This window comes from Bubalus bubalis, chromosome 3 (assembly GCF_019923935.1).
Source record: "Bubalus bubalis isolate 160015118507 breed Murrah chromosome 3, NDDB_SH_1, whole genome shotgun sequence".
Classification (NCBI taxonomy): domain Eukaryota; kingdom Metazoa; phylum Chordata; class Mammalia; order Artiodactyla; family Bovidae; genus Bubalus; species Bubalus bubalis.
Genome location: NC_059159.1, coordinates 122,844,639 through 122,860,010, shown reverse-complemented (window position 1 = coordinate 122,860,010; position 15,372 = coordinate 122,844,639). Strand labels below are relative to the sequence as shown.

At 54.0% G+C, this 15,372-nt stretch overlaps 1 protein-coding gene across 4 annotated transcripts in view; it reads left to right on the top strand.

The window, feature by feature from the left end:
* The window catches only part of PAX5 (paired box 5), a 182,793-nt gene extending 169,914 nt beyond the window's left edge, over positions 1-12,879 (top strand). For all 4 annotated transcript variants that reach the window (XM_025281736.3, XM_006063498.4, XM_044940045.2 and 1 more), the window contains 2 exons: positions 3,461-3,547; positions 10,504-12,879. In XM_025281736.3, coding sequence (XP_025137521.1) covers positions 3,461-3,547; positions 10,504-10,583 — 167 coding nt within the window. In that variant the 3' untranslated portion in view covers positions 10,584-12,879. The remainder of the gene's footprint in view (positions 1-3,460; positions 3,548-10,503) is intronic.
* The last annotated feature ends 2,493 nt before the right edge of the window (positions 12,880-15,372 follow it).

Below are 15,372 nucleotides of genomic sequence, written 5' to 3'. Positions count from 1 at the left end.
ACTACTGAGGAGAAAACTGGCACAGAGAGCATCCTGCTGACGGTCAACCTGTTGAGCTAGGAATAGGCAGATGCAGGATCTGGGCTGCAGCAGTCTGGCTCCAGAACCGTTGCTCTCAGCTTCTGTGCCAGACTGACTGAGGCCCACTGGGTTCAGTGGCTTCATGTGGGCTCGAGTCTGGGTGGTCTTCTTCTCCCCAGCCATCTTTCTGGCTGAGCTAGGCCAGGTCTACAGACAGGCATCTTCCTCGGCAACTGAGGACCTGCCCCACCCCCACCCCACCCCCACATCTCATGGGTGAGGACTGCCCACGCCCTGCCAGCTGCCTGTGGGGCATTTCATCCAGAGGCCCCAGCATATGGCTGGACCAGCCCTGAGGTCGACCTGTTGCCCCAGAGATGGTCAAGCTCCCTTTACCCAGAGGGTGCACTTTCATGGGGCATCTCACAGGACAGTGGCCCATTGAGGGGACCACCACACCACTGCTCTAAACACACCAGGCGGGGTGGGTCCCTGGAAGTTCATTTCTTCCACCAGGGAGCAGGACAGCATGGTGGATGGAACCTGGGCAATGGATCAAATAAACTGGCTTGAATCTTGGCACACAGTAGGTGCTCAAGAAACCCCTGGCTATTGGTGTTAATAATGGAAGCCATGAGAGTCATCTCAGGTAGACGGAGGAGGTCCCACACTTTCATTCATTTAACGAATGGTTTTCAGGGCCTGCTAGACATGGGGATGCGAGCATACACTCCCTGGCCCCGGGGCGCTTACCTCCTAGTGGAGGACATAGAATTAACAAGAAAGATGAGCACAATTAGTAAGATATGTTAGCTTGTGATCAGTTCTATGGAGAAAAGTTAAGCAGGGAAAGTGGAAGGTGTTTCCATGGGAATTGCAATGTTTAGAAGTGACTTTGGAGTAGAGCCTGGAAGGAGGTGAGGGAGAGAGCTGTGCAGACAAGAGCACGGTGTTACAGTGGAGGTGGCGAGCTACTTGTGGTTCTTGGAGCACTGACCGTCTGCTGTGGACGGGGTGTTACACGGGGGGTGGGTGGCATGTGGGTGCTGAGAGGAGTCACACACCGACCTGAAGACAGACACTCCCATGTCACAGGGCAAATCTGGTGTTGGGCACAGCAGGAGATGGAGTACACTCCAGGACGGGGTTGAGGGGGGCTTCCCAGAGGAAGAGGTATCTGAGTGAGATTCTAGAAGGTCAGGCAGGTGGGGACGTGGTCCAGGATGCTGAGCAACACTGACTTAGGCACATCCTCTAGAGGAGTTGGAACTGTTTATGGCCTGTTGCCAATCTGGGGACAAAGTTGGGGGGAGGGTGCAGAATGGATAACAGACACAGTTAACTAAGTAGCTCCAGTTGAACAGGCCCAAGACTTGTACTTTGAGGGGCTGGAGATCAAGGAGGCTTCCTGGAAGAGGTGGCCTTGGAGCTGGGCCTCAGATGGGCCCGGTGCTGCTAGATGGAGTTGCCGAGACAGCCTTAGCCGGTATAGCCCAATGCCCTGGGCCAGGCGCTGTGCTGTCAGGAAGCGCCTCTGATGGGGCAGCCCTGAGGGTGCCCAGAGCCCCGGGGGAAGTGCTGCTGTCCCCCTTCTCCAGGCAGCTCGGTCTCTCTGCTCCCCCACCTGACCCCCCAGGAGGAGGAGGAGGTGCCTGGCGCTGACGGATACGCCGGGGGCTGAGCTGCCGCGGCCCCACACTGTCACCGTGCTCTCCCTCGTTCGCCGGAACCTGACACCCTGACCACTGAGGCATAAAAAACAGAGAATTGGAAAGCTCAGCCTGTCAGGCTGGGAGTGGCCCCCAGAGAGGCCCAAGGAGAAGCACATGTGTGCGTGTGTGTGTGTGTGTGAGCGCGCGCACACGCACACATTCTGCCTGCGGTTGCTGGTGGAAGTGGGGAGGAGGCCAGCTGGGCCTGAGGGCTGTGAGCGGCTGGCTCTCAGCCCTGCTGTTTTGTTCCCACTGCACCTGGTGGAGCCCCAGGGGCCCTAAGATGTCAGCTGAGGCCTCCCAGGGAAGAGCGGTGCTCCAAGTCCTGACTTGGGGCTGGTGGCCCTTCTAGAGGCTCCTGCCTTTCGGCCCTTTGGCATCTAAAGAGTCCATGGAAGCATGGATGGTGCTGAGGGTGGTCTCATGGGGCTGGGAGACTCCTGTCACCACTGCCAGGGAGGGGCCCATATGCTCTGTAACTAGTGGCCTAAAAAGCCACTCAATAGTCAGCTGCCCATACAACCTGATAACAGGCACAGGGGCCCTTGTGCCCCCAGAAGCCCCAGTGGCAGGGAGCCGACAGGCAGGGCCTGTCCTGTTACAGAGCCAAGGGGGCAAGGTTTGAAGGCAGGGATTCTGGGCTCCTCTCCTGTGACTGCCCAGTGGTCAAGAGGCCCTCCTGCAGCTGGAAGGGAGGGAAGTGCCAAAGGCAAGCATCATGGCTCCACAAGCCGCTGGGCAGGAGTGAACCGTCCTCAAGCTCCATTCTGCCCCCTACACCTAGTGCTGTCCCACCTGGCGCGGCTTGCAGCTCCTGCCCCTCCCCCCAGGCCCAGGGGCCCCAACCCCGTGCTCTTCTCTGTTCCTCCAGCCCTTTGGCTAGTCCTTTCATGTCAGCAAAGTGCCATCCACCTCCTCCTGGCAGAGGGTCTGAGTTTATGTCTCATCTTCCTCGTTGGAGAGAGGCCTGGGGAGCAGCCACCTCCGGATTCACAGCCCAGAGGGCTAGACCAGAGTTGGGTCATCTTTGGCCTTCCAGTCCAGAGCCAGAAAACACATGGGGAGTGGCACTGCATCCACACTGTGGTCCTGGGGTGACCTCGGTCAGGGCTGAGGTCTGAGAAACAAGCAGTCTGGGCCTTTGGGCTTGGGTTGGGTGATTCCAGGCTGTATTGTGAGAGACCCTGGGCGTCAGTTTTCTCATGTGCAAAATGGGCCAGCTACCCCAGGGAGCACCTGGCATGTGGTGATTCAATGGTACATATGTGAGAGACTGGTATTCACTCCCAGAATAAGAAAAGGTTCTAAGGGGAAATGTGTGCATGGGTCCTAATTCACTTCAGTCGTGTCCGACTCTTTGCGACCCATGGACTGTAGCCCACCAGGCTCCTCTGTTCATGGGATTCTCCAGGCAAGAATACTGGAGTGGGTTGCCGTGCCCTCCTCCAGAGGATCTTCCTGACCCAGGGATCGAACCTATGTCTCCTGCCTCTCCCGCATTGGGAGGTGGATTCTTCACCGCTCGTGTCACCTGGCATCCACTCCTATGAATCAAGTTCTAATGACAATGCCAGTGACGGCTGTCCACGTGGTAAGGGGGCAGACCGGACTTGCTTTTATTAGTTACACAAAGCACCCGCAGTTTGTGAGGGAGACAAGTGCCGGTGGCATTTTCCGAACCTGACTTGACATTCGGTTCCTATTTCTCTCCCACCCACCACATGCAGGGAGTGATTTTTCCGGGAACCCCTACAGCCACCCTCAGTATCCCTCGTACAACGACTCCTGGAGGTTCCCCAACCCGGGGCTGCTCGGTGAGTACTGGCGGAGGCCTTGCGGGGCCCCTGGGCCATTGGCTGCCTATCAGGGCCTCACTGGACCAGGGTCCCTAAACATCATCAGGCCTGGTCACTGAGGGGGTGGGTAGCTCCCCCCAGACACTGGCAACATGGGAGTTTGTGCTGGAGCTTCAGGACAGCAAATACCACCCCAGCCTTGCTTGTGCCGTCAGCCGTCCCCCTGTGTTATAGTGGATGACGGGAGATGGCACAGAAGGGGAACAGATTTTAAAAGGCCATTGAGAAAGGAAGAGAAAAGTAGGAAAAGTGCCTGCCTACGAGTAACATATTTCTTAAGGATCATTGAATAGGTTGGTGATAAATCTCTAAATAAGGGCAGCCAGGGACCAATTTGTGTTGTTTGGAAGTGGCTGTCTTGATAAGGACTCTGAGGCAAGGATATTTATTAGTGATGTCTGCTGTGGATACCGCTGGAAACTGGTTGCCCTGTGTCTGAAGGTCTGCCGAGTTGTGCTATGCCGAGCTCAGTTGGTGCCCAGCCTCTGCTCAGGCCTTAGACTGCAGATGGTCAATGGTTGGGGCCAGCATGATCTGTGTGCATCATCAAAGATATTTGAGCCACCCCACAGGGCTATCTTGGAAGGCCAAGGAGAGCCCGTTATTTTGTTTCAGTGAACTTACATGAGTGAGTCCGAGCTGGAGCTGATGGTTTTGGAGCATGAGGCAAGGGTCCCCCTCACAGATGTCAGTCACCCTGGGGTTGGAGCTAGCCCATCAGCCTCCAGGCAGCAACATGGATCCCTCCCCAGCAATCAGCTGAGTAATTTCCACTAAGGTCAGATGTGGAAGGGCCTCTGAGACCATCCAGGTTTGTCTTCACAGCTTAGCAAGACTTACTTAAGCAAGAACCTGTTAATTCCCTGGGTCCTCTGAATTATTTAAGGACTGAGAACCATAGACTTCATCAAAAAGGCAAGAACCTAATGTCTTCAAACTCAAGTTGCTAGGCATGGGTCTGCAAAGGAGGCCATGAAGTCACAGCCTTGGCCCCTTCCCTGACCTGCTTTGGTGATTAGGACAGACAATGACGCAGACACTGTACATTCTTGGCTGCCGATCTTCCATGCGTTTGAGCCTTGGACTGCCCAAAGTATTTTGAAAGTTTATCATGCAAAACTTCTGGTGAAATAAGGACCAATGCCAGCTAGTGCTCCAGACCTGTGCCTGCAGATTTCATTATATAGAAGACCAGGCTCTTACCTTTTATGACTTCCTGCAGGGGCTGAATCTGTGGACTGATGGCTTAGACTTCTTTTTTGGGTTTGGTAAAAATTACTTCTAAGTATTGAACCAGGTCTCTGCCTACCTTATGCTTTTCCTTAAACAAGCCCCCCTGAGAGGTATGGGTTCTGAGTTGGCCCAGTTGTCAGTCTCAGGAGGCAAATGCTGACCCTGAACCAGAGTCTTTCAGCAAGGATGGGGTCGGGGAGGTGGGTCTGGAGCCTTAGCTAGGGAGCTGCTCCCTGCAAATCGACCTTGTACAGGGCTCTGGTCCCAGTACTACTGAGAGACCCACAGGGGATGTGGCACAAAGGAGGCCTGGGTCAGACTGTAGGAGGAATTCCTTGTGATGGGGACATGACACCAGTGAGGCCATGTTGACCTAGGATCTCCATGTATGGCCGTGCACTGCCCAAGGGGACAAGTGGGGGCTGAAATCAAGCCCGTGCATGGCACAGAGCCCTGAGCCCCAGCACAGGGATATGGCTGCCTTTTTCTAATTTTTTGAGGTGTCCAATAGGCTCATTTGCCTGCAAGTTCCAGAATGAGAGAAGTGAGACAGGAGCTGCTTGGGCAAGCGCAGCCATGGGATAGAGTAGGAGGAGAGGGACCTTGAATGCCAGACTGAGAAGTCTGCACCTGATTGTGTGGGCAGCTAGCAGCCCAAGTGAAGTCACTCAGTCGTGTCCAACTCTTCGCGACCCCATGGACTGTAGCCTACCAGGCTCCTCCCTCCATGGGATTCTCCAGGCAAGAGTACTGGAGTGGGTTGCCATTTCCTTCTCCAGGAGATCTTCCTGACCCAGGGATCAAACCCAGGTCTCCTGCATTCCAGGCAGACACTTTCACCTCTGAGCCAAAGGGAGGGTGGGGCTAGACCACATCCGAGGCCTTTGCTGCTCAAGATAGAGTGAAATCCAGTTGACATGCACAATTATACATGTGGGAGGTATGTCTGGTATGGAAAAGTTTGGCCTCTGTCCTAAGGAGCTCATAGGCTGGGGGTGAGAGAGCCTTAGGCAGGAGTGCCATGATGAGAAAGCCTGTGCTAGGATGGTCCCAGTGCCTTGAGGGGTGCCAGAACCAGTGTGGAGAAGAGAAAAAGAATCAAAATTCTGTTCATCCAAATGAGCACTTGCTAATTGTTCAGGTACTGGGCAAAACCCTTCATGTGGGTTTTTATCTTACCCTCATTTTATCCTATCAAATATCCTATCCCCTAGACAGTGCATAGGATTATCTTTACCAGTGAAGAGAGCAAGGCTCAGAAAGGTTAATTAACTTACTTGAGGTCACACAGCATGCAGGTAGCAGAATGAGGACTCAAACTCAGGTCACCCTGATTCTAGAGCCTGTATTAATAATCAGTGTGCGATGTGGTACTTTTACTCTTCTGACCAATTCAGTCTGAACAGAACTACCACCAGAAAAAGAGGCTTATCTCTCCATAGGAACAAGCCTGAGTCCCAAATAACTCGGTCCTTGTATGTATGAGAACAGTGCTGGTCTATTTTTGAAAGCTGGGTTACTTTATCTACCAGGCTTTTAGTTGCAAACAACAGACTCCACTCTCACTACTTTAAGCAGAAAGTGAATTTGTTATGGGATACTGGGGGATCCCAGTTAGGAGGATCAAAGAGATAGGTATGGGACTCACAGCTGGGAACACCACCGGGGCTGATCTAGCATAAACACCCCTGCTGTTGGCACCTACGAGCAGCCCACTTTGTGTTGCTGCTTCAACCAGGGTGTGTAAGAGCTTTGTGTTGCCACCACCCAGAGCTGGGTGCCTCTGCACCCACTCCCAGCAGGGGCTCATACCACAGAAAATTCTGGAAACACAAGAAACGTTTAAACAATATTGGGCTGTTACAAATATGAGAAATGGCCCCTGCCCTGCCCAAGTCTGTAGCCTGGGGAGTCTTAGTCAGGTCATCAACCAAGCAGGGCCTCAGTTGCCTCAGGTGTAAAGTGAAGATAATGGCCACCAGCAGCATCATTCAAGCTCGAGCAGGTCATGATGCTCTCCTGAGGCCCCAAATGCAGTGATTGCGCTCTCCTGAAGACGAGGGAGACTCCAGGTTTGTTCTGCCACGCATGCATGCTATCCGACTCTTTGCAACCCCATGGACTCTTTTGTCCATGGAATGCTCCAGGCAAGAATACTGGAGGAGATTGCCATGTCTTCTTCTAGGGGATCTTCCCAACCCAGGGATCAAACCCATGCCTCTTACATCTCCTGCATTGGCTGGCAGGTTCTTTACCACTAGCGCCACCTGGGAAACCCTGCCATATGTTGCTCTGCCATAAGTTGTAAGTAAGTTCCAGGCCTGTTCCCCTCTACCAGCCTGCCCTGCCCCCAGTGTCTTCAGGGCTTCAGCTGGAGGAAACCCACCGGGCAAGAGAAGTAGACCTACTATTTCTGCTACTTAGTCAGGGAATCAGGGGGAATCTGCTCCAAGGCTTTTCTGTGCCACAGTGGGAGCTGTGGAAACAGGAAAGACTCTCACACACCCTGCCCACACCTCAGCCGGTCTGGTGGAAGGGAGCCTTGCTCATGGACACACTGCCAAAGAGAGGACAAGTGATGCCATCTATTGAGGCTCTCTTCTCGCTCCTTCCTGGGAGCTGCCCGCAGGCTACCCACACCAGGCCCAGCCAGGAAGGCCGGGATCTGGCATCCCACTGGGGCCCCAGGCAGGCGGGGTGGCGGGCTGGCGGCAGGAAGAAAGGCCGCTGCGGTCAATTAGGATTAGAACCAGAGCGCCTGTGACCGCTGTAAAGGGATTAGAGAACGAGTAGGAGCCCGGAATGACTGTGTCAAGAAGTAAATTGATGATAATGTGAATTAGAGAGGAAAAATGACAGAAGAAAGGACAAGTTTATTCTAGATGGAGGTCTAATGGGCACCAGGAAGACAGAGCGCTTTATGAGGTGATGTTTTCATTTCTCATGGTAAATGTAGGTGTTCTTTGATTTTGCCATAGGGCCCTCACACTAGGGCTGCTGGACGGCCTGGCCAAGAGATTAGACTCTGAGAGGGGAGAGAGTCAGAGCCCAGGGTGAGAGCTGACTCCAGGGAAACTCAGAGGACCGAGCCAGGATTTCCTGTCCCTCATTTGTTTGGGCAGCCCCTGTGATTTTCCTGATTCTGTGCCATGCCTGGGCCTGTGGGACTGGCCCTTACCTCACACACACACCCCCCTCTCACCTGGGCCCTAAAGGGAGGATGCAAAGCTGGTATTGCAGATGCTTCTGGCTCCATCACACAGAAGAGAGAACAGAGAAGGCTGACAGACATCTGAGGCAAGAGTCCAACCAAGGAGGTGACAGGGGGCAGCAGAAAAACCCATCTTTCGGAATATTCCAGAATATTCCGTGCCTTCCAGCACTGACTGCTCCCCCACTAGCACTACTGCCTGAGCCATCTGCCTTCCTGGGGGCCAGGAGGGAGAATTATATCCACCAATTAGGGCTGGTAGCACAGGTCAATCCTGTCTTCTTGATTCCATACTAGCAGGGTGACCATGTGCAAACCTCTTATTCTCTCTGTGCCTCAGTTTCCTTATCTGCTAAATGGGGGCAATACTAGTGCCTACCTGATAGAACTGTTGTGGAGATTAAAAGAGTTAAAGGATACACAGGGCTTAGAAAAGTGTCAATTTCCAAAGCACCTTCACATCTTTACCTCGTGGGTGCCCTCATACAGCCCCCCTGTGACCTCCTTTTACAAATGAGAAATCTGAGGCTCAAGGAGTGAAGCCACTGGTCCAGGGTCACTCAGCCAAGAGTGATAGAGCCTGAATGGCAATCTCCAGGCCTTGATGCCCAGTCATGGAATCTGGGAGAATTGCCAGGACTGGTTTAGATTTGGGTGAGATTTCAGAATGAGCCACCTCCCCCAAGGAATTAATAAGCTTACTGTTCCTACCCCAGCAGACACATGGTCTACAGTGGCTGGCAGGACCCCAGCTGCTAGCCACTTGGATAAACACGGCTCTCCAAAATGACTGTATATGCAGTGAATTGCATCATGGCCGAAAGAGTCCTAATCCAGGACTGACAACCAGAATTCCAGGCCAGGCTCTGTGGCTTCGGGCACATGACTTTCGTTTGTTAAGCCTCAGCTCCACCACCACCCTCACCCGTAAAAGGAGGGGATGGCCCAGTGTCTCTAACTTCCATGGCTCTGAGAATCTGCTTGTCCCCCTGAGAATCCCCAGACTCTTTCATCCCTGTGGAGAAGTTTGAGCACAGGGCAGGGCTCCTGGAGGCCTCATCCAAAGCATGTCATCCAAAGAGAGCAGCCCAGAGACAGTGGGAAGAACCCAGCATCAAAACAGGAGGCCCCACACTGGCTCTGGCCCGAGGTCACAGGAAGCAGGGCTATACCCTTCCCTCCTCCCATGTATTCACATACCCAAACTTTCACATCCTCCAAGTTCAACCCAACCTGCTTCCTCTAGGAAAAGCCTGACTCTGCCAGAACAATCTTGCATTCCCAGAGCTCTGTTCTCAGAGCTCTGATCCCCTCTTGATTCTGAGCATTGGCCTGCATTTGTTCATTATTGCCCAGCACTGCAGCCAGTGGGGTCGGAAAAATAAATGAATGAATGGGCAGGGTCTTTACTATTGTTGGTTCACTCGGTGCCATTGCTCATTTTCTCAGCCAACCCAGATGAGCACGTACCACACTCTGGGCTGCAGGCTGGGGGCTGACAGTGAACACTGAGCAGAGCAGAACCCAGCCCCTCTGTGGGACTCTCCATCCAGGTGAAGCGGGGAGAAGAAGAGAAGGAAGTGATCAGAGGATGTGGTCCAGCCTGCAACAGGGCATAGGCTCAGGAAAGGGGGTGTCCCAGAGGAGGAGACAGGGACTCGGGGACTTGAAGGAGGCAGCACCATGCAGCAGACAGGGAAGCGGGTGTGAGGTGCAGCCAAGATGTTCCAGGCAGGCGGCAGAGCACGGAAAAGGCACAGAGGCATGGGAGTATGTTAAAATGGGCTAACTCTACCTGCCCCGTGGGTTTAAATGAGACAAGAGGTGTAAAGGACGTGGCAGGGTGGGATGCAAGTGCTCCACCCGCTGCAGCTGCCATCGGTACTCTGGTATATTTGAGAAGGTTGTGGTATTGGATTCTGCAGGAGCGGGGTGCCTGAGTGTGAGCAGGAGGGTGGTGGTGTGGAGGGAAGTTCAGAGGTTGGCAGGGCTAGGTCACCAAGCTTCCACAGGCCAAACTAAGAAGCGATGACTTTTCATTTTCCTGGTCAGAAATTGGCACACTTTTCCTGTAAAGGACCTGCTAGTGAATATGTTAGGCTTCGCAGGCCATGTGGTCTCTGTTGTAATACTCAGCTCTGCAGCAGCAGCTTGAGAGCACCACAGACAACACAGAAACAACAGGGCAAGGCCAGGTCCCAGGAAAACACGAATTACTGAATCCGGGCTGGGGGATCGGCCCCAGTCTGCCCACCCCAGCTCTAGCTGGTGAGGAGGCCCTGAAAAACCTATAAGCAGGCAATGCCCTGAGGAGGGACCAAGATGTTGGTGAGAGGGCACAGTGGTCTGGACTGGGAGAGGAAGAGGAAGGGACAGAGGTAGGGGGCGCTGGTGGAAAGGGGACCCCAGGTACAGAGCTCGGGGCACGAGGTCTCCCTCCAACCTCTGTGGCCTCTCCTGTCTCTTTCAGGCTCCCCGTACTATTACAGCGCTGCTGCCGCCAGAGGAGCCGCTCCGCCCACAGCTGCCACTGCCTACGACCGCCACTGACCCCCAGAGCCAGGCAGGCGCCAAGCATTTCTGACACATATCACTGAAGGCCATAGCCTCCCAGCCCCCTCCAAACACAGCCAGAGGGGCCCAATGAGACCACCACCCCCCTCCCAGCAACCCCCCACTCGCCAGAAACTCCCTCCCCCATTTCCTGCCAGGGACTCCGGGGTCTCTGATAGAGCTATTGGACTTCTAGACACCTGTCCATTTCTAAGAGTCAGCTTATGAGCTTCTCCTGGTGGTGAGTGCAAACCAACAGACTGTTCTGCAGACAACCACAGCCCCAGCGCAGCCTGCCAGCACCCCCAACCCACCCCCACACCCCGAGCTGTCTGACCATCCGCCCGTCTTCCTGCCCCAAGCCTGGAAGGAAAAGTTTGCTTTCGTTGCTTCAACAGCACCCATGTAAATACCTTCTTGCTTTTTTTGTGGGCCCGAGGATCCAGCTGAGCAGACTGCCCACCCATTTTGCATCCAGCATTCTGGAGGTGTCACAGGAGGACTTGGACCTTTGCACAGAGCCACCCTTCTGTCCTGAGTGCCCCCGAAGGTGGGTTTGGAGCTGCCCTTGAGACTAAGGATGCCCACCTCCCGACCCCAGCCTCTGCTCATGCTACTTCTTTAATATCTGGACTAAGAGTCTCATTGGGTTGGTTTTGCTCTAAGTACCCACTTCCCCTCAAGACCCCTCCCTGGCTTCCTGCCCCCATTTCCCTGGGCCCAATGCAGTGCAAGCAGCTCTTTTCTGTATCAAAGGACTCAAAAGAGAACCGTCTTGGAGATTCCTCAGCTACTGTTTTAAAGTGAGATGGCATCCAAGATACCAATTACATTGTGGACTTGGAACGTTAGGGCCGGACGAGACCCAGAAAATGATGGTCCAAGGTGGAGCCTGAGGCTCTCCAGATGCCCTGCCCCTGGACCACTGAACTGAACTGGGATGTGTTTACTAAGTTGCGCCCAGGCTCAAATCACACTGGACACCCACCATGGACACTTCTCCCACCTTCCAAGACGCCAGAGAGTGGATTCAGGGCAAGCCTGTCCCTGCCACGTAGACAGTGATTAATAGAAAGGACTTTGTCTGGACCAAGGACCACAAACACCTACAGCAGTCAGCCAGAACTTCCTGAGCAGCCCCTCTCCTTCTCATGGAGCCTACTATGCAGCTGGGAACCGAGGTGCTCGGGTAGGAGCCGAGGCCTGCTTTGCATAGTGGGTACCTACCTGCTGATACAAGGGGGTGTGATGGTCAGGCCATGGCCAAGGGCCTTGGGAGCCTGGAGTGGGAGTTGGGAGAACTCACTGTGGGCTGGAGTGGTCAGAAAAAGCGACCTGGGAAGATTTGGGGAGCAGAGGAAAGCTTCCTAGAATGGGACAGGCAGTGAGGAACTGGTGTGTGAACTGGGAGTGGTTTTGAAATGGAGGTACCAGGGGCCACCATCTCTTTGCCTTGGGCCTCAGTTCCCTGCATACTATCTCTTGCCAACTCAGAACAGCCATGTAGAGGCGTCATCCAAATCTGGACTGAATGACAGCAATGACAGTGGACTTGGCCATCTCCTGTGACAATGTGCCCGATGTCTGCATGTCACCAAGCTGGCAAGGAGCTGGGGTGGGGAGAGCCCATGCTTGACGTCATCAGGCCCAAGAGGTCTTGTCCTGGCTGTACCTTTGCCTGCCTTGCTATGGGTCCTCAGGCAAGACCCTTCCCCTCTCTGAGCCTCGGCTGCCTTGGTACAGCAGGAGTCCCCTGCAGGACTACCCGACAGCTCTCCCTCCCTTACTTCCTCTCCCCGTTTGCTGGGGCTGTGACAGGGGCATCTGGGGCAGGCCCTCCACTTCTGAGCAAGAAGACTGGGGCACCTGAGTCCTACTAACATTTGGACCAAATTAAAAAAAAAAAAAAAGAACACCTAGAGGGGTGAAAATCAGCTTTGAGGAAGACGTAAGGCAGCTCCCCTCAGGAGAAACTGAGGCCTAGCTCGGGGAGACCTAGGATCAGGCAGGGAGACAGAGCAGACCTCCTCTGACCACCACCAAGTATCCCCCCGCCACCACAATACCCCTACAAAGTGGTAGAATAGAAGAGGAAACTGAGGCTCTACAAGGTGGAGTCCCCAGGCAGCGACTAGTGAAGATGAGGCTTGGGCTCGGCCCCCTGACTCTTGGCTTGTAGTGATCCTCCCTTCCCTGGGGCAAGAAGTTGACGGTGAGGGCAGCAGGAGATGGTTCTGGGCCACCTCCTCAGACGATGTATCCTGGAGCCAAGGAAGAACTGCCAAGGTTAGAACTGCCAAGGAAGCCCAGTCCCCAGGGCAGAGCTGGTCCCAGTGGGCTCACCACAGGCACACCCACCATCCTGAAACCTGCTATGCAAAGAAAGGAGGCATCTTGGGCCAGAGCCCACCTCCAGGAGCCCAGATGAACCAGCTCGCCCCTCCATCTGCCAGGCAAGGTAGGAGCAGGTATGTCACCTGGACTCTCCCGCCTTCCCTCCCTTCCAGAGAAAGTGGCGGAGTCTGGGGTCTGCAGCACAGGCCTCTTGGCCTCTGGCACCCACATCCCTGGATCCTGATGCTCCTATGGTCTCAGGCTGTTGGGAGGAGGCCACCTTTCCCTGAACTGGCTACCTAAGCACACACTATCCTTCCTCATCAAAGCCCACCTGGCCCCAAGTGTACCCCTCTCCCCATCCTGTTCCTCCTCCTGGCCTGTGATGAGCTCCTTCCATGCCTTTCCTCTCTCCTCTGGAGTTCTCAGATTGCATTTGTATTGATTAGACATTACTTGGTTCCTGGGCTGCCAGGCAGAAGCACAAGCACACATGGAAGCACACGCATGTTCCCGCACACGTACCTGATCTCACCCACTGAGCTCCCATGCTGCCTGCAGAGCTGCCTAGGAGCTGGAGTGGAAGGTTCCAAAGGACACACCATTGAGTAGATGCCAGAGAATTCTGAATGGAAAACACAAGGCCAGGGCTTTCACCAGCATCATGGCAGGAGGCCTGGGGTGTTGCTCTGTAGGCCTTCAGCCCTGCGTTCCAGCCCTTTTTGAAAAGGACATTGTAGATTTTACAAAAAAATTTTCGTATCATTAGTCTATCTGCAACCTAGAAAAATCTGATGACATATCAAATCCACATCCCTTTCCCAAGGCGCCTTAGTTAGGGTTCACCCTTTTATTACTGATGTTTGTATGGTGCTTTGCAATCCTTGACCATCCATCCCATGGGGCAAAGATCACAATGCCCATTTTATAGTTGGGAAAACTGAGAGGCTCACATGGCAAGACAGAGGTGAAGAGAATGCTCAGATTTCCCAGCTTCATTCTCTCTCCAGGTTCATGCTCCTGTCATGGGAATGTTTGGCTTAGAAACACCCTTCAGTCTCCTAGAAACCCCAAGACCTGCAGTGAGGAAAGAAAAAACAGTGACTCAGAGGCTGGTTTGGTGGAGGGGCCAGGGTGTTGGTGACTTTGCTGGTCCAACTTGATTCCCATTAACACTGAAAAAATGCAAGGTCTTTGCCAGATCCACACCAACACTTCTGAGGTTTTACCCCTACTCCTTCCCTGCTGTGCCTGAGACTCAGCGGGCGTGGGAGCTCACCCAAGGCCTGACAGGGCCTGCACGTGGGCCCAGCTCTGACTCACAGGGTCCTGGGCTCCAGTGTCAGGAGAGATGTCCCCACACTCCTCTTTTCTTTGTCCTCCTTCTTATGGAACAGACTTCAAACCTGGCTGTGACAATATGCAGTAGTCCCAGATTTGGGCCATCAGGGGTGCCCACAGCCTTGGGAAGCAACCATCACCATCTCAAGGGCCCTAGAGCAGCTAGGGCTGGGAAGGTGGGGTGACCATGTCACTTCTCCAGGGCACAGGCATCCTAGGTGGTGGGTGCTTGCCCTACCCAATGGCATTCAAGTGTGAGATCTTTAAATGCTCTGTCAGCCAAAAAAAAATTTGACCCATGGGTCACCAGCTTGTGACCCCCCAGTCTTTGATCAGTGCCTCCCTTCTTCTTCACCTCCTTGTCCTTCATTGCAGATGAAGGACATCGAGGGAGATGGGAGCTCAGAGAGGCAAGAGAGGAGGTTCAGCAAGTCAGTGTCAGGAACAGGCACTCCCAAGACTTACCCTCTCCTTCCCACACTCCCGGCTTTTGAAGGCTGTGTGGGCTTTGCAGGCAGGTGGGGTAGACCATGGGATGTGGTCGGGATAGGGGACTGTTGGCTTTGAGGGGAGGTCAGTGCTGCCAGGGTCTTTCACAGGTCCAGGGAAGCACCCCAGATGTGGCCACAGGGGCACTAAGGATGAAATCTCTTTATGAGAAGTTACATCCCTGAGCTAATGCCCTGCCGTGGCGGCCTCTGGCTCCAGCCACCCTCTTTTGGGTGACATTTCAGTTAGAATTTAGCGCCAAGTTATGGAGAGCAAATGTTGAAAACAAACCAGGCACTCCTGACAAATACCTAGAAATGAGCTATGTCTAAGACACAACCACCACAAGGGTAAAGAAGAATCCAGGCCCCTGGACTGGCCAGGGCCAGGCTAGATTGGGTGGATCCACAGCCCTGCAGGTGAGACAGGCTCCCTGGCGTCCCTGCTAACAGGCGGCCCTACAGCCTTGGCCTCACCAACCCAGGAGCCCACCACTGATGGTTTCCAGGCACGCACACAGGTGCTCCTAAAGAATGTATTCCTTTAGTTCTTTGGGCCTCTGAGAGGTCCAAGGCAAGCGCATTTCGTACGAGATAACAAAATACATTACTGAAAAGTTGGA